The following is a 21,273-nucleotide window of genomic DNA, read 5'->3' on the forward strand; positions in this document are numbered from 1 at the left end:
GCCTTGAGAAAATACCATTATGATCTAGGGAACAGACATTGCCAATATGGGCTACTCACTGAGTAAAAACAGTGGTTTTGTTATATGGAACAATTCTTTATGTATATTTTAAATATTTCAGGAGCCACTGGAAGTGGGGAAATGGTCTGTACAATATGTCAAGAAGAGTATTCAGAAGCTCCCAATGAAATGGTTATATGTGATAAGTGTGGCCAAGGTAAACATTGATTTTTTTTTTTTTAATCTTGTGGAAAAGTTTTAGTACATACTTAATGCCCCTGTTGAAGATTAATGATTAAAAATTCTTTACATTGGTAATTTGAAGCTGTTACCATAAGTTTAGTCATCAGTTGTAAATATATTAATGTAGGAAAAGAGAATACTAAAATGCCTTCTTTAAATTGTGTTGCAGTATTTATTAATAAAATAGAATTTGCTTTATGCTTTTTTTGATATTAAGGATATCATCAGTTGTGTCACACACCTCATATTGATTCCAGTGTGATTGATTCAGATGAAAAATGGCTCTGTCGACAGTGTGTTTTTGCAACAACAACAAAGGTATCTTTTAAGTGTTTTGGGCTAACGCCCTAAATGGAATTTGTAAGGCACTATCAACGTAATGATTGTGTACGTTGAAAGTTTATTTGAATGAAATGAGCAATCAATCTTAGGTAGAAAGAGGTACTGCTTATTGTTTGACTAATGATGCTTAAGTGACTTGCAGCTATTCTTGCACTTATTTTCTGATAGTGGTCTTGGAATTGGGGCAATAATTTGAAAGAAAAGACAACAAAATAAATAAAGATTATTATTGGTCAAACAGTTTGTGATATGGTAAGAAATTTAGAATGGAAATTTCTTCATAAGTTTCAGAAGCATTTTAAAATTATAGAATTGTATTTAAAATTTTATCCTTCACTCTTTTAAATAACTTTTTCCCTCTAATATAGAGGGGTGGTGCGCTTAAGAAAGGACCAAATGCCAAAGCATTGCAAGTCATGAAGCAAACATTACCCTATAGTGTGGCAGACCTTGAATGGGATGCGGGTCATAAAACCAATGTCCAGCAATGTTACTGCTATTGTGGAGGCCCTGGAGAGTAAGTAAATATGGTTATTTAATGCCCTTAATTTTTAATTGCTTATATTGTCCACTTTATTTTTGTTATTGATTATGGTATGGGAGTGATAGTGAATTGTAAATGCATGAAAGTATCAATAAAGAAAATTGGGGGGTGATTAGAGGCTGTAGTTTTATTCATCTTTATCATTAAATGTTTGCTAAATAAGTGAGTCAGAGTTCTAACTAAGAATGTTTAGAAATTTACCTTTAACTTCTGATCACTGGTTCTAGTTCTGCTCTTTGTAACTAAACACATGCATCTTACCTTTCTTAGGACGTAACTCTTAAAATACTTAAATCCAGTAATCGTATTTCCCACTCCCATGACTCACATACCAAGTGTTCTCTTTTCTAGGCTAAAATCTCTATTCCTATCAAACATTCTTTATGACGTGTTTTCCAAACTCTGTCTTTGTTGCTCTTCAGTTTTTGAAAGTTTACTCTTGAAATAATGGTGCCGTGATTACAAAATGCAGTGTTTCCAGGACTAGTCTGACAGAATATAACGAAGCTATTAGAGTTCTAGATATTATGCTTCTGTTGTTGCAAGGAAAGATTGTATTACCCCTCTTTGGTCGTCCCATCATATTCTTCTGGCTCATTATGGGTTTGTAGATGGTCAACTAAAACTTTTAGTTCTTTTTTTCATACAAGCTGATATTAAACCAAATTGTGCATCATGTATTTGTACTACATTTTAAAAAATGTTAGTGGATAACTTTACATTTAACTCTATTAAATTATATTTATTGGTTTCTTAAATCTTATCAGACTCCATGTTTCTCTTAAGACAGGGCTGCTCTCTAGAAGAATGCTGGGACATATAAGATGTTCAGTGATGAAAACATGAATAAATGAATATGTAAATGAATGAAATTTTACCTTGTCTCTGATCTTATAGAATTTTTATTTGTGGTTTAACATTTTTATAACATTTCTCAATTTTTGGTTGCCTGCAGATTTAAGAAGCATTCTCTCTGGTTTCTTTAAATCATTTATAAGAGCTACAGTGAACCTAGAGATTGATCTTTCTCCTTTACTCATTAATACCTAGCATCTTAGTTTATAGACATTATTTTATGAAGCAGATTGTTCATTGTTCTTTAAGTACCGTGACTACATGAACTATGTTTGATATTGCTAACACTTTAACACCTAACAGAGTACCTAGAACATAGTATTCATTAGTCTTTTGATGAATGAATGACCTTACTAGTAGCATCTTGCCTTTGCCTGTGTATGGCTTAAAATTAACATGGGGCTAACTTACTGAGCAAAAGAATTATTTGAAGAAAAGGCGTTATTTGGGTGGCAAGTAAGGATATTAAAACCATGTACTAACTAAAAAGAGAGGATATCTTTAGCTGAAGATTCAGTTTTAGCATCTTCAGCCATCTGAAAGAGAACAAAATCTGTCACAAAGCCTTTATACCTGGTGGAGTCTTAGATTAGATTTGTGGTTATGTTAACCAAATTTATTAAATTGCTGTACTCCTTTTCTTTTCATTATAAGGAACAAGAATAATAGAAACACAGTGAAGGCATAAAGTTGCCTATGGCTATTTGGTATATGAGACAAATAGCTCTACATATCAGTGACCTCTGAGACTGTTGATGTGAAAAAAATCCCAGGCTTGACAAAGATCCTTTACTAATTTAGGACCCAGGCACTTATTGACTAGAAATAGTAGATGTAGCTTTCAAGAGCTTATAAATTCTCATGAATAAAAGAGAGGAGGAATGAAATGGTCAATATTAATAACCTTTTTGGGAAGAAAAAGTTTAACACTGAATATACCAGAAATGTGATACTGTAATCAGAACTATATTCTGTGTCACTTTTGTCGTTGTTTTTTTTTTTTTTTAAACTTTACCTCATGAAAGGTAGTAATTTTAATCTTAAATTTTTTCTTGTAGCTGGTATTTAAAGATGCTACAGTGCTGCAAATGTAAACAGTGGTTTCATGAAGCTTGTGTGCAATGCCTTCAAAAGCCAATGCTATTTGGAGACAGGTGAGAGAAGGGCATTTGACTGATTTTTTTTTAGCTTTTAAAAATTTTATTTATGTTTTTTCATTTTCACATTTCTAAAAGTAGTTTTAATAGTGATTTGTAAAAGGTTCACCTTAGGGGGAATATGTTGTTTAGTATACTTAAATTACATGTAATTTTAAAAAAAACATAATTTTTGTGCTTTTGGATATTGCAGAAAGCTTTTAAGTATTTGACCAGTGAATATATTTGCACCTATTGCCCCGCAGTACTCTAAACTATTCTCATTGGTACCTTCTTTTAAAGGACCTCAAGGGAATCCAGAGAACCTCAAAGACAGACCTAATGTCTTTTTGGATTAAGAGAACGTGAAATAGCAGAGAGAGCTCTAGAAGAAAAATTAGAGCACTAAATGTAACATCAAAAACTCTGGGTTTAAATCTTAACTTATGTGATTTATTGTCTTTCTGACCTTAGGAAGGTCAGCTTGTCTCCTGGGCTTTTTCTACCATGTTGTTTTGAGCATTGAAAAGTGGCAATGTGTATGGGAGTAGTCATCACAATTCCTGTTACACACAAGCCATTAGTAAACTATGCCTGTATATCAATCTGTATGTGAACTCTGAAGGTCTCTAATGGTTAAAAAAAAAATTGCCCCTTTCCCCCATATACAAACTTATTTTATTATTTGTCATTACTGGAAAAGAGACTCTTTAAATCACAGTGTCATGATTCAAATTATATTTTGCTTTGTATATAAGTCCTTATGTCAATTGTAGGATTTGTACTTGCTGAATATTAATTTTAATTGTTAAATAATTTATATGTACTCTTGATTACTCAGTATATAACTTTTCTTTTTTCCTTAGGTTTTATACATTTATTTGCTCTGTCTGCAGTTCTGGACCAGAATACCTCAAACGTCTACCATTACAATGGTAAGTATGGACATTTCTGTTAAGGAACAAAAAAGAGCCATATTTTTAAATCTACAGGATGAAACTTTCTATATACATTTACTTAGCTTAAATAAAAATTTGTTCTTCTTTATGCCTGGCTTTATTTCTTTTTCTGTATTTATCCTCAAGCCTGATGTCATCTTCCCCAAAGATTATCTAGTTTTATTGCTGAAGTAATAAGGCCATTCAGTTTCTAATGGCATACAAAGTAACTTTCAAATATCTTTTAGATCTTCAAAATTCTTATTCATGTTTCTAGTTCTTTTGGGCCTTCAGAATAGCATCAGTAGAACAGAGAAAGGTTTGTTATAATAACAAATACGACAATTTCTGCCTCAGTTAAGTAATCCTGGGGCATGGGAAGTATGATGAATTTTGGAGATTTACTGAAAATGTTTATAGTAAGTGCTTAGAAATTTTTGTCAAATATTTTACATATTTTAGGAAAAGATAAGATTTAATTCATGAATCAGATAAAATAAAGTCTGTTAAAGTGTGATCCATTTTGTAGCTTATGTAGTAGTGAAAACATGAAATTTTAGATCATAAGTTATTTTTTCTTAGCATCAGGTCCTCTTTGAATTTATTTCAAGAAATCAAATATCTTTTAATTTTTACTTACTATTCAGGATAAATTAAATGTTTAGTTAATGTTTTTCATTTATTTTCATATGTAATGATTTATTGTGAATATGACTTGTGATATTAGCCCTCTGTTCACCTAAATACTTTACTTTGGATTTTTTAATTGCTGGTTTTATAAAAATATTGTGTGATTTTTAAACAATAACCAAAAACATTGTTTTCATATATTTTGATTATTTTTGGATTCCAGGGTAGATATAGCACACCTATGCCTTTACAACCTAAGTGTTATTCACAAGAAGAAATACTTTGATTCTGAACTTGAGCTTATGACATACATTAATGAAAACTGGGATAGATTGCACCCTGGAGAGGTAGGTGGTCTTAGAGCTAACTTCATTAGCTACTTAATGTCTTTTTTGTTTTGTTAAAAGCAACTATCGCACATGTATAAGCCCTACATCTAAAGTAGCATTTTAGGTTTAGTTAGGGAGAAATATCTTTGATGAGGCTATAGCCCTCATTCTCCTGTTTGTTGCCTCTTGACTTCAGGAAAAATGTAGGAGGAAGTAAATTACTTGATTCTTCCATTTTCTGAAGTGAAAATCACTGTAGTTAAAGATAGAAGGGAGGGAGAAATCCTTATTATCGGGTATCTTATGATTCCTCCTCCTTTTCTTCTAAGTTTACTCTAAACTTAGAGATGGGGACTTCCTTGGTGGCGCAGTGGTTAAGAATCCGCCTGCCAATGCAGGGGACCTGGGTTCAATCCCTGGTCTGGGAAGATCCCACATGCCGTGGAGCAACTACTGAGCCTGAGCTCTAGAGCCCGCGAGGCACAACTACTGAGCCCGCGTGCCGTGACTGCTGAAGCCCATGCGCCTAGAGCTCGTGCTCTGCAACAAGAGAAGCCACCACAATGAGAAGCCCACGCACCGCAACAAAGAGTAGCCCCAGCTAGCCACGACTAGAGAAAAGCTCATGCACAGCATCCAAGACCCAATGCAGCCAAAAAATAAATAAATAACTAAATAAAACTTAGAGATATAACCAACACTCTTCTTTCCTCTTGTGTTGGTACTCCCTTATATATCTTTAACTTCCAGGAATAGTGAGACCCAGTAATAGTGTTAGCTAAGTTAGAGAGTGAAGCTACCTGAGTTGGAGATTATCCCCCTTATTCTGACATCTCATTTGCTTTTTGTTTGCAAAGTGTAACCACTCATGCTGGTTTACAAAGAGTTTTTTTTTGAAAAAGCAGTATAAAAATAAATGCATATTCATTGAAGATTTTGAAACTACAGAATAGCACAAAGAAGAAAATAACTAGAGTAACTTTAATATTTACCTTGTTTTTAGCATTTATTTAGAATTATTAAAATACAGATATTAAATATTAAAATACGGACATTAACTAAATTTTTTGTTTTATAATATGTGGAATTAGTCATGCATTACTTTTTGAGGTAAAAACTAAACTGGTTTGAAATTTAGGAAGAGTTTCTGCATTTGTAGCTTTTAGACATGAGGCAGTTTATAAGGTTCACATCAAGTAAGATATCAAGTTTTTGTTGTTGTTGTTCTGGGGGTTTTATGGGGCATCAAGGAGTGCATAATACACATTTATTTAAAAGTTAGTGGTAGATCAGTTGCATAAAATAAACACCTGTGGAATACTTAGATTTTAAAATCAAAGATATTATTAAAATCAATTGAGCTAAGATGTTTTGAGTGTTAGAAATTGGAATATAATACTCATTAAGTTTTCTGTTAAAAGCTTTTTTCAGATGACTTTTGAGAGAAAGTGAGTGACTTGTAAATTTGTTAAATTTTAATAAACTGATTAATAATGGGAGAAAGAAGTGTGTAAGGCACTGTTAAGTATAGTGTTCTTTATAGTCATCTTAATAGTTAATGTTCTAATACATTAATTTGAAATGCTTTCTAGCTATGGTTCTTTCAGCACTTCATATGCAGATACATCTATATTCCTTTTAGTATACTTTATGTTTTACATGATTAAATTCTGCATTGGTTACTTCACGTAGATAGCGGGCATGCATATAAAAACTCAAGTTTTGGGACTTTCCTGGTGGTCCAGTGGTTAAGACTTCGCCTTCCAATGCAGGGAGTGCGGGTTCGATCCCTGGTGGGGGAGCTAAGATCCCACATCCCTTGCAGCCAAAAAACCAAAACATAAAAAACAGAAGCAGTATTCTAACAAATTTAATAAAGACTTTAAAAAAGTGGTCCACATCAAAAAAACAAACTCAAGTTGTTTTATTTATTTCAAATGCTATCATTTTTTATTAAAATAAAAATGTAATTTAGATTCTATTGAAGAGGCTGAAAATAGACAATAATAAAAACCATAATTAGATGTTTTTAAAGAAATGAGTTCAGTTTATGAATTTCAGGTATCTCAGTTCCAAACTGAACTTCTGACACATGTCAGAAAAAGTTTGTGTCAGCAATAGGTACATGTTTTATTTTCTGTAACCTATGAGATAATGTCTTAACACATAAGAAATTTCAATTTCTTATTCTTTGCCAAAATGGAAAAATATATCTCTTTTTATTTAAAAATTAAGAAAAACATGATTACAATGTAATATAACTTTACAACAGAAAAGTTTTACTTTTCTGAGGAGTGTTTTCATTTTTGGGAGCCATAAAATTTATTATCAGAACAAGTGACTTTCTAGTCACTTCTCATTGCTCTTTTTCTGTACTAAAAAAAAGAAAATATTTCAGACGTCTTAGGTTAGTCATCCCATCCTCAGACTAGTTATTTACAGATGGAAGTTCAGGTTTTAATCCTCTGTATTAATATTTTCATCTTAATATTGTAATTGGTTTTTAGAGTGAGATTTTAATGATAAAGAGACCATAAAATTTGTCAGTAATATTTATTCAGTGTTTTCATTTAGTTTACTTCTAAATGTTTGTGGTAATAGAAACAAAGATAATACAAATAATGTATTATTCCAAATTATTAAAGTAGTAAATCTTTGGTTACCTGAAATTGAATTGCAAATTGAATTTTGTCACTAACTCAAAATTAGGTTAATAAAATTTTCTTTTTGTTTATATTTGTATTCAAAATCTTTTTATAAAATAACATTAATTACAGTTACCCCTTGATATCCATAGGGAATTGGTTCCAGGACCCCCTTCAGATACCAAAATCTGAGGATGCTCAAGTCTCTTATATAAAATGATGTAGTACAGTTGGCCCTTAGTATCTGATTGATTTTCTGCAGTTGGAACCCAGGGATACTGAGGGCCAACTGTACTTTCAAAACATGAGAATTGCTGTATGCTAAGTATATTACAGGCATACCTCAGAGATACTGCGGTTTCAGTTCCAGGCTGCTGCAATAAAACGAATATCGCAATAAAGAGAATCACGAACTTTTTGGTTTCCCAGTGCATATAAAAGTTATACTTGCACTACATTGTAGTCTGTTGTGCACAATAGCATTATGTCTTTAAAACGCAATATACATACCTTAATTTAAAAATAATGCTGTTGCAAAAATGGAGCTGATAGACTTGCTTGAGGCAGGGTTGCCACAAACCTTCAATTTGTAAAAAACACAGTATCTGTGACGCACAATAAAGTGAGGTAAATGAAAGGATGTATGCTTGTATTGGTTAATTGAGTACTTTGGAACACTCAAGTCATTTTGAACATCAGTTCTTACTATACATACTATAGATTATACAACAAAGACGTTTGCTCTAGAATTTTAGAGAGTATATTTTAGAGAGTGCATTTTAGAGAGTACAGTTGACTCTTGAAGAACACGGGGTTAGGGGCACTGACCCTCTGCGCCCTGCCCTGTCTGCAGTTCTGCACCTGCAGATTCAACCAACCGCGGTATAGTACTGTAGTATGTATTTAGTGAAAAAAATCCGTACATAAGTGGACTCATGCAGTTCAAACCCCTGTTGTTCAGGGGTCAACTTTATATCCTTACATACTGAAAGGCAAATTTAACATTTAGGTATCATATATTTTGTTCTTTGTTGATTATTTTTAGGATTGTTAGAACATATTAGAATACAGTGATTATTTTGTATCATTTCCTTATGTGATCTTGTTAAACATCTTTGAGACTTGGTGCCTTAATGATTATCATATAGACTGAGTATAGCTATTTGAGAAACTGCTGTGTTTTGAATTATTTTCTTTGAGATAGTAAAAATATGTAATATAACGTTTGACACCCCAAATAAAAGTTGCTTAAGGTTTTTATATACAATAAGGTGTTTAGAATGAGGTTGTATCAGATTACTTTTGGGAGTTACAATGAGATATTAATACTTTTTAGAATCTGCCTATTATCATTTGTCTTTGCTTCCTAATGTGATTTGAAATTTCAGTTCTGTAAGGACAACCCACTTTTCTATTAACTGTGGTCTTAAATTTTAAACACCCAAAGGTTTATAGGAGAGCAGTGTGTTGAGTGCTGCCTCACTTGAAGGATGTAGGGAGAAAAGCATAGATAAAATTCAAGTGAAATACTATGGCAGAAACAATGTTTTGGCTAGAGAAAATGTAGTATAGTAGAGGTGGTGTAATACTTTTAAGTGAAAATTATAAGAAATCTAGTTAAAAGCAGTACTTGGGGCCTTGCGTTGTATATTAGCATACAGTGTATATGTTGGTAAACAAATTACTTAAGCTGTTTGGTATACTTAAGCCTCGGTGGTGTGGAATTAAATATTGGTAATTGAGGCATGTATTTTATTGAAAGGAAGAATTTTAACTATACATAATAGCATGTATATCTGTACAGAAATATACAACCCTGAAAGTGAAAACATAGTGTGAGATTAGTGTCTGTAGAGGGAGGAACAAAAATGATTATTCTGTTGAAGATATATGTTATAAACCTGGTCAGATGGGAGATCTAGAACATAATGCTCTTCTAATACAGCTTATTTGATTTACATTATAATATTTGCACTCTTTGTTTTCAAAATACAGAAAGGGAACCCTTGACTGCATTATGCGAGTTGAAATAAACAGTCCTATGCAGAACAGTCCTGGAGTGCGGAAGCAACTTACAGTTAAACTTTCTGGGAAACCACAGAGAATAAGTACCAAAAGAAAAAAGAGAATTCATTGTGATTTTCAAAAAGTAGAAAGGAGTGGATTTGAGAAATTAGAAACTGTTGTTGAATGTCAGCAAAATTGTAGAGCAGATTTTTCATACATATGGCTTGTGAAGATTTAAAAAGCAATAAGAAAAAAATGCCATTAATTTATTAGAATAAACCATGTTAAATACCCTGGTTTCTTTTTTGATATGATAAGCAACACTGTTATGTCAAATGCTAATGCACATGGTGTAGACATAGTATAACTCAGTTTCACATAAGATATCGAAATGTGAACTGGTTAAAATAAAAGGTAAAAGGATTTGTAACTAATTGAGTAATAGTAACAAAAGCAGTCAATGGCTTGGAAATATTCTTGAGGGAGAACCACAGGGTTCTGTTTTTGTCTCTATCTTCAATTCAAGAAGGGTGACAGAATCAAGAGAAAAGACCATCTCAAACACTGAGCTGAAAACAAAATCAAATTAACAACAGTTGTAAAATTTTGCTTTTAGGCTTAAATATGCAAACAACAGTATGGAAGAAGCAGCGTATGATGGGGGATACTTGGCTTGATAGCAGTGCATCTAATAAGATTTTAGAGTTGAGGTGGCACTGGGGGACCAGGAAGAGGATGGAATTATTTGGCCAAGCTTAATATGAAATAATCATGTGATGGGGCTACTTAAAAACTTTAATCTAATCTTATACTTAGCCATGATAGCTATTGTCAAATATTTGAAGAACTGTCTTATAAAAAAGGGAATCCAGGAAGGAAGGTTTTTTTCACCCATGGAATGGGCTCCTTCATTAGGTTTCATTAGTGGTACTATTTAAACCAAGGTTGCATGACTCAGTACTATAAAAGGGATTGAAGTATTAATGAAAACTTGAATTAGATGGACATCTTGGGTCTCTTTCCGACTGTAAAACCTGAGTCCATTATTTCTCCTTTAATAGAAATTTTCTATCACTGGACACTTCAGAAATTACAATAGGAAGGTGTGGTAGGGTTAAGAGGAATGAGCACCAAACCAGCTTCCTTCCTTTCCTTTCCTTTGCCTTTTCCTTTTTTCTTTTTTTTTAAAGTACCCAATACACTGAGAATGGGCTCTCAGTGAATGTTGAATGAATGTACTTAATTGTCACTTGGGTTAATGTTCTAGCTCTCTACCTAACCAGCAGTGTGAATTTAAGCAATTTAACCTTTACATCTGTTGACTAATCTGTAAAATAAAAGTAGATGACTTTATGAGTCTCTTCTACTTCTAATATTCTATTTGACACATTTGTTTGTTCTTTTTACTGGAAGAAGTTCTGAGCTTTGGGAGTTTCAACTGGTAAAGAAAATTACTAGTAGTAATTTTGAAAGTCAGTGGTGATATTTTGGAAGTTTTTTGTTTGTTTGTTTTAGTTTTTGTAGCTTTGAGGATGGTCTTTTATAACTTAATTGTTTTTCTATTGGGCCCTAGTCGTTAAACTTTGAAGAAAAGGCAGAAATGACTCTGAAAGAGACTTTCTGGAACAAAATAGAATATTTTCTAGAATTGAATGTTTAGGTTTTAAAATGGTATGTGATGATAAAAAAATTACTGAGCCATTTTGGGGTTTAGGGCTAACCAAAGTCTATAATTGTTATGAAAATAAAATCCCCAAATTTACATTATTTTTTAAAATTATAGAGATTATTGGTTTGCGTTAGAAGTATTGGGAAATAAAATGGCATGTTTCTCCTTACTTTTTATATTCTTTCCTGTTAGTATTTATTAGAAGCTTTTATGGTTGATATTAAAGTAATTCTAATGTATTATTACTTTCCCAGGTTATAGAATTAAAATAAATTTAATGATTAATAATAAAATCCCATTTTTATTGTATTTTACAATTTATAGTTCTTGCAGGCATATCATTTGAGCTATACAAGTATTAGTAAAGAAACTAGTGAAGGATTTATACTCCCTCTTTTATAGGTGAGAAAACAAGCCTTGAGAGTTTAAATGGCCTTAGGTCACGTAGCTGGTCAGTGAGGACCTGGAATTAGAACTTAGATCTGACTACTAGTCAGTACACTTTTCTTCTGTATCGCATTGCCTCTATCTAGCACCTGTGTATTTCTAATTGATGAAATTATAGTGCATTAAATTGTTTCTTGATACTTCACAGCTGGCAGACACACCAAAATCTGAAAGATATGAGCATGTTCTGGAGGCATTAAATGATTACAAGACCATGTAAGTTGATTTATTTTATGTATTCCTATGAGGGAGATATTTAGTAAGTATAAGGAATAATGGCATTAAGAATTGTGGGATTGATTATAGAGTTAGTACATACCATTTTAAACCTTTTAATGTCCTCTTCTCTTTCAGTCAGAGTAAAGCAGTGATTCTCAAAGGCTGGAGAAGGGAAGATCAGTCCTCTGGGAATGGTGGATGGGAGGCATTATCAGTGTCTCAGGGGAATTTGGTCAGTTCAGTTGAAAAACCATACTCAATAATGACTTGTTTTTATACTTTAATCTACTGAAAGTAAAATAAAATCTTGCTAGCTGGTAGGAATATGCAAAAGATAGGGGGATATAGTATAGAGAATGTGGGTTTTTAAATGATTGAGGTCTTCTGTGGTTTTAAGTTTAGTTATTGCCATCATTTAGAGAATAGTAGTATTAGTGATCTGTTTTTGATAATTAAGTTACATTGTTTGATACATTCTTGTATAGATCTTTCCCTTTTTTTTTTAAACCAGCTTATCTATGTCTCTTAAAAATATTTTCAAAATGCAATAGAAATAATTTTTTAAATGTATATGCTGGTTCCAACCAACTATTGAATTATAACATTTTTGTTTGTAGCAAGTTGCTTTTTTTGAACTTAGCAACATTTCCTCATTAAAAAATGTTACAATTACAAGTGGCTAGATCTTTAGGCCAGCTCAAAAAGCCACGAGCAGTTACAGTGCCATAAAAATACTTTATGGGACAATGAATTCTGTAGTCCAACTTAGTGTGCTTGAAATACATTTGTTCCTGTTATGGTAGAAATGGGAGCTCCCCTTTCTCAAACCTATATAAAAGTGGAAGAACAATGTAAGCACTTGGTAGTGGTTTTTATGGCCAGGCATGCTCTAGTAGAGCTAAGAGGGTGTTTTAGAATAAGGACCCTAAGGACTTTGGGAAAGGATTAAGGAGCATATTTTTCAGAAACTCAAGCCCACACTGAAATGTCATTTCTCTGCTCCAGGTTATTTCCAATTCCAGATCTGACATACTAGACACTCCTTTTATTTTCTGGGCCTCTAGGATTGGTCTCCTATTTTCTTTTCCAATGCTTTCACCGATTACTTTCTGGCCAGGGTTTCTCTCCTCACAGATCCACTCTGAAATAGAATTCTTCTTTTCCTAAACCTTGTTTGAGATGTTTTTGACAGATGACACTAAAAATATGGAAAAACATATTGGAACTAAAAAGACACCACTCTCTATTCTTCGTTCTTACTTTAAAAAGTTAGATGCCACATTTTAAAAAGAAAAGTGGACATGTGTTCTTCTCCCTTCTGATACTATTCCTCTCTCCCTACTCCCCCATCATATCCTACTATGGACTGGCTCTGGGGCAGATAAGAATCAAAGAAAGCAAGGGGCAAAAAGTCAGTTTTTCTAGTATTGGGTGGACTTTCATGTGTAAAGACTTTATATCTGAAAGTTATAACTTAGGGTCTGCCATGTATATGTGTTCAGTTTTTAAATTTTTAGTTAATTTTTTTAAAAATTTAGGTTTATGTCTGGGAAAGAAATAAAGAAGAAGAAGCATTTGTTTGGGTTGCGAATTCGTGTTCCTCCTGTGCCACCAAATGTGGCTTTCAAAGCAGAGAAAGAACCTGAAGGAACTTCCCATGAATTTAAAATTAAAGGCAGAAAGGCATCCAAACCTATATCTGATTCAAGGTAAAAGTTGCTCTGTGGCTTAGTTTTTCTCTTTAGCTTATTTAACTAAAAATGTGTGTTATTTAGTCTCATTAGTATATTTCAAAGTACAAGTGGCAGTGACCCTGATTTGTTTTCCTGTTTATAATTTCTTGCTTGGACAAGGTACAAAGTTAATGCTAGATGTTTATTTATTTACGTTTAGACCTAAGGCTTTCCATGAATAGGCCCTATTGATTTTGTTAGCAAACAGCTTAAGTACTGGCCTGTTCATTTGTTTGTTTGTTCATTTCTCATTCGTTTGTTCATTCGTTCCATTTATCAAGCACCTTACTGTCTAAGTGCTGGAGATATAATAACAAACGAGACTTTCTTTCTGCCCTGATGGGGTTTACATTATAGTGGGGAAGAAAGGTGATAAACAAGTAAAATAATTACAGATCATGCTAATACCATTTAGGAAATAGCAAACAGATTTAGACTGTACTGGGATGGATAGAGATGTAGGGGTCTACTTTAAGAAGGCGACTTAAGGAAGGCCTATTTAAGATAGTATTTAAGCTGAAACTTAAAGAATGAGAATGACCTAACAATGTGAAGAACAAAGGGAAGAATATTTCAGGTAGCAAAAGTAAGTGTGAAGTTGTGAGGCATGTTCTAGGAACTCACAGAAGGCTACTGAGGTGTGAATGAGGGCTAGAGAACAGCATCAGGTGCTAGAAACGTTGGGTAGGGCTTGGTCATATAGAGTTTTGTAGGTCTCATAAGGAGTTTGGGTTGTTTTCTGAGAATAATGGGAAGCTATTTAAAGATATATGCAGATTGAATTATCCTTTAAAAATACTTACTTGGGTGCTGTTTGGAAAACAGATATCAATAGAGGTAAGAATAGAAGCAAGAAAAAATTGACTCGTTCGTTTTTCTAGGTGAGAGATAAATAATGGTTTCTTATGTAGGTGTAGGTGGTAGCAGTCAAACAGAAAATAGAGTCAAGATCTCCACTGGAGGCAGAATTTGCTGGCTTTGCTAATGAATTAAATTTCTGAAAGGAAGGGAGAAATGAAGTTACACAATGCCCAGATATCTGGCTTGAGCAACTAGTGGATGGTGGTAACTTACTAAGATCTGGAAGAACAGATTTTGGCAAGGTGAATAAAGTATTCTTCTGTTTCGTACTCATTGAGTTTGAGATTCTTATGAGGAATATCTAAGTGGTGATGATGTTAGATATAGGCAGTTGGGTGTGTAAATCAGGAGCTCAGGAGAGGTCAGGACACATGATAAATTTTGATGCTGATTTATAAAGCCATGAGATTGGATGAAATTACCTAGAGAGAGAGGGGAAGAGAAGAGAATGTGGCCCAGAATAATGTCCTGATATCATTTAGAGTTTTGGAAGAAGTGAAATAAATGAAGGAGACTAACAGAAAACAATCAGTGAAATAGGAGGAAACCAGGAAAGTTTGATGTCATGAAAACCAAGTGAAGGAGAGTATTTCAAAAAAGATGTGGGTGTATTAAACAGTACTGAATGTTGCGGAGAGGCAGGTTAAGATGAGAGAAAAATGTTCATTGGATTAGATAACATTCTGTTATTAGTGACCATGACAAAAACAATTCTGCTTGAGTGGTAAAGATAGAAGATGGGAGTGGGTCAGTGTGATTGAATCCAGCACTGCCCAATTTACGTGTCAAAACTGGGCTTTTTGTACAATAAGGGACATGGGCGAATTCAAAATGATGATGATGATGATAATAAAGGAAAAGGGGAAAAAAGGAAATAATCTTTAAAAATTCTGAAAGAGAAGGAAGAAAGTGGAAAAGGGTATGTATCATCAGCTCTCAGAAGTAGTTTTACTGTACTGTAAAGGGAATGGAAGCTGAATCAATTGATTTTTTTTTTTTAATAGAAGATAATTGTAACTTGTTTTTGTGTGTCAGTGGAGAAGAGAGTGGTATAGGAGAGAGGGGAGGAAACTGAAGATATTGTAAAGTCTTTGAGAAGCCAAAAGAGGCAGGATTTAGAGCCTAAATGTGGGAGTAGCCTTTGATAGGAGGACTTACACCCTTCTGTTGAAATGGGGTGAAAAAGGAAAAGGTGGGTACAAATGCTGGTTCTGTTTTAGATTTAGCATTTGGAAGATGACTAAAGTTATTGCTTGGTAACTTCTGTTTTCTCAATGAAATGATGAGGGAAAGATAGCTGAGAGGGAAATTTAAGGAGCAAATACAAGGTATGAGATAATCATCTTGGAGAATAAGAAAATGTAATTACAGAGGGTTGACAGTGCTTTATATCCATTTGAGTTGGTAATAAAGTAGATACTACTTTAAGGGTTTGTTTTTTCTGAAGGAAAGAATACTTACTCCTGTCACTTTCAAATTTTATCATTAATCTTTTGCTAACAATTGCTTATATTATGAATTAGAAAAAAGATTTCCACAATCTTTCTCATTCATATCATGATTTTGATAGGACACTTTGTCTGTGGTAGCTATAAGGTTTTCATTTGATGCCACCAGGTAATGGTTCAACTTTCTCTAAAGGTATTCTCAGTTCCTTCTGGGACCTATGTATGAATTGGACTAAAGTGTACTTTCTTTAGTCCAGGGGTTCTTTATAAATGTTAATGTTGATCATCTTTCCAAAAAACAAAAACAAAAAAAATGTATACCCCATCCATCTTATCCTTGAAACTTTTGATTATATTTCTACTTATGCTTTGTTACTCTAGCTTCTCTACTTTCTCCTTCCTTGTATTTCCACCTTTATTTTCCCCAACCTTAGTTTGGTGTGTGGAGGGATAGTCTTTCCTAGTTTTCTCCAGTCACCTCTTTCTAGCCTATTATATAATATTGTTCCTTCACCTTGTTTTTAATTTGAATGTTCCTGGATAATGTTCTTATAGCACTTAAACCATTTATTATCCTGCTTGTATACACATTTGTCACCTTCAAACTATATTGTGAACCCCTTAGCACAGGGAACGTCTTTGTATTCCTATTGTTAGTATCCCCTTTATATGGAGATGTTTGTTGAATAAATGAAATGGGTGTTCTGTGTATTGATATTTGCCATTCTTCCCTTCTATTAATTAGAGATGTTCTTGACCTATTGCTTTTTGCCCCTTCCTATTGCTTGATATTTGCCTTTGTGTCTCAAAAATGGTTTTCTTGATCTTTCTAATTTTGTCCTTGAATGACTCCCCTGCCCAGTATGAAGGATTCCTTCTTCCTTTACATTCTCCCACCCCGGGCTTCATTCTCTTTCTGATTAGCATCATTTAGGAACCCACAGGATGTCCCTGTTTATACCTACTGTATTTTAACATAGATACTTCCTGGCTCCATGAGGTTAACTACTAAATTCGTAATCACTTTTAGTATAGTAAATTCTTGAAACATCCCCCAAGTACCTACATAGTAACAACCTAAATGAAATAATTGAACTTTAAGGAGTTTTTGAATCTTCCATCTAATATAGTAGTATTTTTTTGTTTTGTTTTATGTTTTTTAAAAAGAATTTTAGGTGGTATGTATTTTTCAGAATAGTATTAGAGAACTTTTTTCTTAAACCTTTTGTATGTAAATATCTCTTAAAAAATATTTAAATTAGAATGTATTATCTATGAACTTGACTAAACTTGTAGATTTAACTTTGTTGTTTTTATATTACCATTAATGTAAAAATATAAGTATAATCTAATTATTACATAAGTAGAGCTATGATAGTGTATATTGTCCATTGTCTTTTTGTTTTCTCTGTGCAGAGGTTAAATACATAAATGGTTTCATGTTTCAGGGAAGTAAGCAATGGCATAGAAAAAAAAGGAAAGAAAAAGTCTGTAGGTCGTCCACCTGGCCCATATACAAGAAAAATGATTCAGAAAACTGCTGAGCCACCTTTGGTAAGAGGATATATTGGCATATGTTCTCAGAGAGGAAGTCTGCTTGAAATTACTGAGAAACTAATATCTTTATTTTAGAAACCATGCTTTAAGTGTGTTTTTTTATTTTCCAGGATAAGGAATCAATTTCAGAGAATCCTACTTTGGATTTACCTTGTTCTATAGGGTAAATAGAAAGTTATTTTCTCCTACCTTAGGAATTTTCTTTTGGGGGGGAAATTAGTATTTCTACTGTTATGTAATATAGTCGTTATACCATTTAAATTCTTTTGTCTCAGGAGAACTGAGGGAACTGCACATTCATCCAATACCTCAGATGTGGATTTCACGGGTGCTTCCAGTGCAAAAGAAACTACCTCGTCTAGTATTTCCAGGCATTATGGGTAGATATTTTATGTTCTTATCCTTGACTAATTTTCCTCTAGACTTTTTCTTTGTAAAGTGGTGATTAAATAAATTTTTAGCAATTGAAAGTGATACAAGTTTGTCTTTCAGCTTTTGAGAAGCAATCTGTATGTTGATTCCTTAGGTTGTTAATATTCATCTGAATATTTTTGCTTTTCAGAGCACAGACATTAGAATTTTCACATTTGTCAGGAATTTTGCTATGTACACAGAGAAGAGGTATCCTGGTGTTTATAGGTGTGCTGTTTTCTGTAAGACCTTTTTATGCTTCTAATATACAAGTGTGGATTTTTTTTTAATAAGTTGGAATCAGGCACACAAATCCTTCTATTAATAGAAGGATTTTAAACTCAGGATTTTTATCAATAGTAGACTTCCCCTCTAATATTTTATTTAACCTAACTCTTCAGAAGGGCAACTTTTTCCTGAAGTCTGATGTATCAGGTAAGAAAAGTTTAGTTTACTTGGGGCCAGAGCTATGAGCTTCTAGGTTTTATACTTCCTCTTGTTTAATTTTTGTTCACAATTCAAAAACTGCTCTTGTAAATCATATAAAATTCTAACTATTTAAAAATGTAACTCATTTTTAAATGAATTGTGAATAATAATAATGTGAGCTTTTTTTTTTTTGCCTCTTGCCAAGCATTGTGTTAAGCTTACATACGTCTTTTTTTTTTTTTTGTACATCGTCTTATTTAATTCTTAAAACAGTCTTTTGAGTTGTTCCCATTTTATAGATAAGAAAACTGAGACTTAGAAGGTTTTTGTAACAAGCCCAAGATGGCATGTTTATTAGCAAGTATACAGAGCTGGGATTTTAACTTTGGCAGTATGATTATAAAATCTTTGAATTTAGCTGTTATGCTATATTTTGACCTTGTTTTATAAAATCATTATATTTCTCAACTCAAAGATTGTCTAGTTCAGCCCCTTCACTTAATCTCTTCACTTAAGAGAACACAGAGGATAAGAGATTTAAATTTGGCCGATATCATACTGAGCTAGACCAAAGGTACCCTGACATCTAGTTTAGGCTTATTTCTTACTTAACAGTAGGCCTAGAATTAGTAACAAAGAGAATCTTTATACTAGTTCTGCCATCTGTTTAAGCACATGGAAAGGTGTCTTGTATGTAGTAGGTGCTTATTAAATGTTTCTTGCATTGAATGAATGAATGAATGAACTGTCTTCTTTTTAATGATAAAAACATTGACAAGACCTGACTTAGAAATCCTCTTGGTAAGAATTTGCCTCGTTGGCCTTATAAATCAAAAATTTCCTCTGATTCTTTTAAGCTTAATAGTACATAGTTAAGGAAGAAAAGCTCTTCAGAGGTCAGCCTCAAGAAGGTGATTGAATTTAATGAAGGCGAGTGATAATCCATTTTATATAGCATTTGTTGTTTTGATTTGGCTGATTTTTATGTCAGCAAGGGGAGACAATTGTGGCCTTTTTTGTTCTATAGATTATCTGACTCCAGAAAAAGAACTCGTACAGGAAGATCTTGGCCTGCTGCAATACCGCATTTACGGAGGAGAAGGGGTCGTCTTCCAAGAAGAGCACTCCAGACTCAGAACTCAGAAATTGTAAAGGATGATGAAGGCAAAGAAGATTACCAATTTGATGAACTCAACACAGAGATTTTGAATAACTTAGCAGATCAGGAGTTACAACTCAATCATCTAAAAAACTCCATTACCAGTTATTTTGGTGCTGCAGGTAGAATAGCATGTGGTGAAAAATACCGAGTATTGGCTCGTCGGGTGACACTTGATGGAAAGGTGCAGTATCTTGTGGAATGGGAAGGAGCAACTGCATCCTGACTGTAGGACTGAACATTATGTTCACTGCACTCTCATTTTCTGTAGGTACAGTTCAAAGCCCTAAAGGAGTCTGGCTTTTACTATCTTTCTTAAAAAAAAAAAAAAAAAGGTAAAAAAAAAAAATCACATAAGGAGATAATACTAGCCTTAACATGTACTTGTCAATGTTATGGATATTGTCATAAAAAGATATCTTTTAAAAATCAGAACAGAGACTTAATTTTTTAAATCTTAAGATTTGTAGAATGTTTCTAGGATAGGATATTAAAAATGATTCAAACCGATGCATGGTGTTAGATAATTTTTCTAATTATTCCATTGAGTCAGTTTTTGTGGTTAGTGGTTATCAGAGCAAACCTATCATGTAGATAGCACAAGTATTTGGAGAAACATTGTCTGTTTTGTTACCAAAATGTTGGAAAAAATTTATTTCAATACCTTTTAGAATTCATAAAGTGCAGTGTATATAATGCCTACTAAAAGACTGTAAAATATTGAAATTTTCTTTCAAAGTGTAAAAAATATATTGAGCCTGTAAATTGCTCTGTGACTAGACTTCATTGTCGTCTTAATATATTCTTTGCATGTACATATATATACACACGTGTGTATATATATGTGTGTGATTGATTATGTGACCTATGCAATACAAATTATGGGAATGGGCAGCTTTGGAGTATATATCCCATAATTCTTTTTTCAGGAATAGTTGCAGTATTTACACAGCAGCATTTCTTCTCAGGCTTTTATTGGGTGCTGTTGCTTGCTATGTATGAAGAGAAATGTGTCAAACAAGTTTAGTGTGTTCTGAAGAAGGGTGTGAACAACAGTGTTCATGGGCTTTTTCGAATGCTTTTCACTTTCAGTCCTTGTAACTCAGCTGTTCAGTACCTAAAACAAATTCAAATAGTATGAATATTATCTCCTACTAGAAGTAACGTTTTCAAGTTTTCATGGCACATTATGATTGTAAATGTCTCTCAGTTTTAACAGTAAGTCTATAGGAGTCCCGTGAAGATTCCTGAAATGTCTGTAGTAACTGTTAGTCATGTTGAATAAGTGTAGTATGAACAAAGTATTTTATTGCACAGGGTTAACAAACAGTATGTTGCCTGCAGAGGCAACTGCTGTTTTATTACAACATTACCTCTTGTTTTTATACAGCGTACCAAGATTTAAATTGATAACTTTATTTTACATGTGTTAAAAAAAAAAAAACAGTTTCTTTTAGCACCAGTGTTAGAGCTGTCTTCTGTTTCTTTTTGTTTTGTTTTGTTTGTTTGTTTTCGTTTTTAGCCAAAGAGTAAACAGAAGAATATTCTTATTTTGGTGGCTATTCATTTTACTCTTAAAAGTGATTGGTGGATTTTAGCCTAAAAATTGGAGAATTTGCCACCAAAATGAAAAATATGTAAAGTGTAGTGATTACAGAGCGGTTAAAAATG

At 33.1% G+C, this 21,273-nt stretch overlaps 1 protein-coding gene across 5 annotated transcripts in view; it reads left to right on the top strand.

Moving 5' to 3' along the window:
- Positions 1-21,041, top strand: part of MTF2 (metal response element binding transcription factor 2) — a 78,830-nt gene extending 57,789 nt beyond the window's left edge. For all 5 annotated transcript variants that reach the window (XM_068540320.1, XM_068540319.1, XM_068540322.1 and 2 more), the window contains 12 exons: positions 122-217; positions 461-561; positions 954-1,102; positions 3,043-3,138; positions 3,987-4,055; positions 4,912-5,035; positions 11,934-12,001; positions 13,543-13,713; positions 17,495-17,600; positions 17,714-17,766; positions 17,879-17,983; positions 19,471-21,041. In XM_068540320.1, coding sequence (XP_068396421.1) covers positions 122-217; positions 461-561; positions 954-1,102; positions 3,043-3,138; positions 3,987-4,055; positions 4,912-5,035; positions 11,934-12,001; positions 13,543-13,713; positions 17,495-17,600; positions 17,714-17,766; positions 17,879-17,983; positions 19,471-19,828 — 1,496 coding nt within the window. In that variant the 3' untranslated portion in view covers positions 19,829-21,041. The remainder of the gene's footprint in view (positions 1-121; positions 218-460; positions 562-953; positions 1,103-3,042; positions 3,139-3,986; positions 4,056-4,911; positions 5,036-11,933; positions 12,002-13,542; positions 13,714-17,494; positions 17,601-17,713; positions 17,767-17,878; positions 17,984-19,470) is intronic.
- The last annotated feature ends 232 nt before the right edge of the window (positions 21,042-21,273 follow it).

The sequence above is a fragment of the Eschrichtius robustus genome, chromosome 3 (assembly GCF_028021215.1).
Source record: "Eschrichtius robustus isolate mEscRob2 chromosome 3, mEscRob2.pri, whole genome shotgun sequence".
In the NCBI taxonomy this organism is placed as follows: domain Eukaryota; kingdom Metazoa; phylum Chordata; class Mammalia; order Artiodactyla; family Eschrichtiidae; genus Eschrichtius; species Eschrichtius robustus.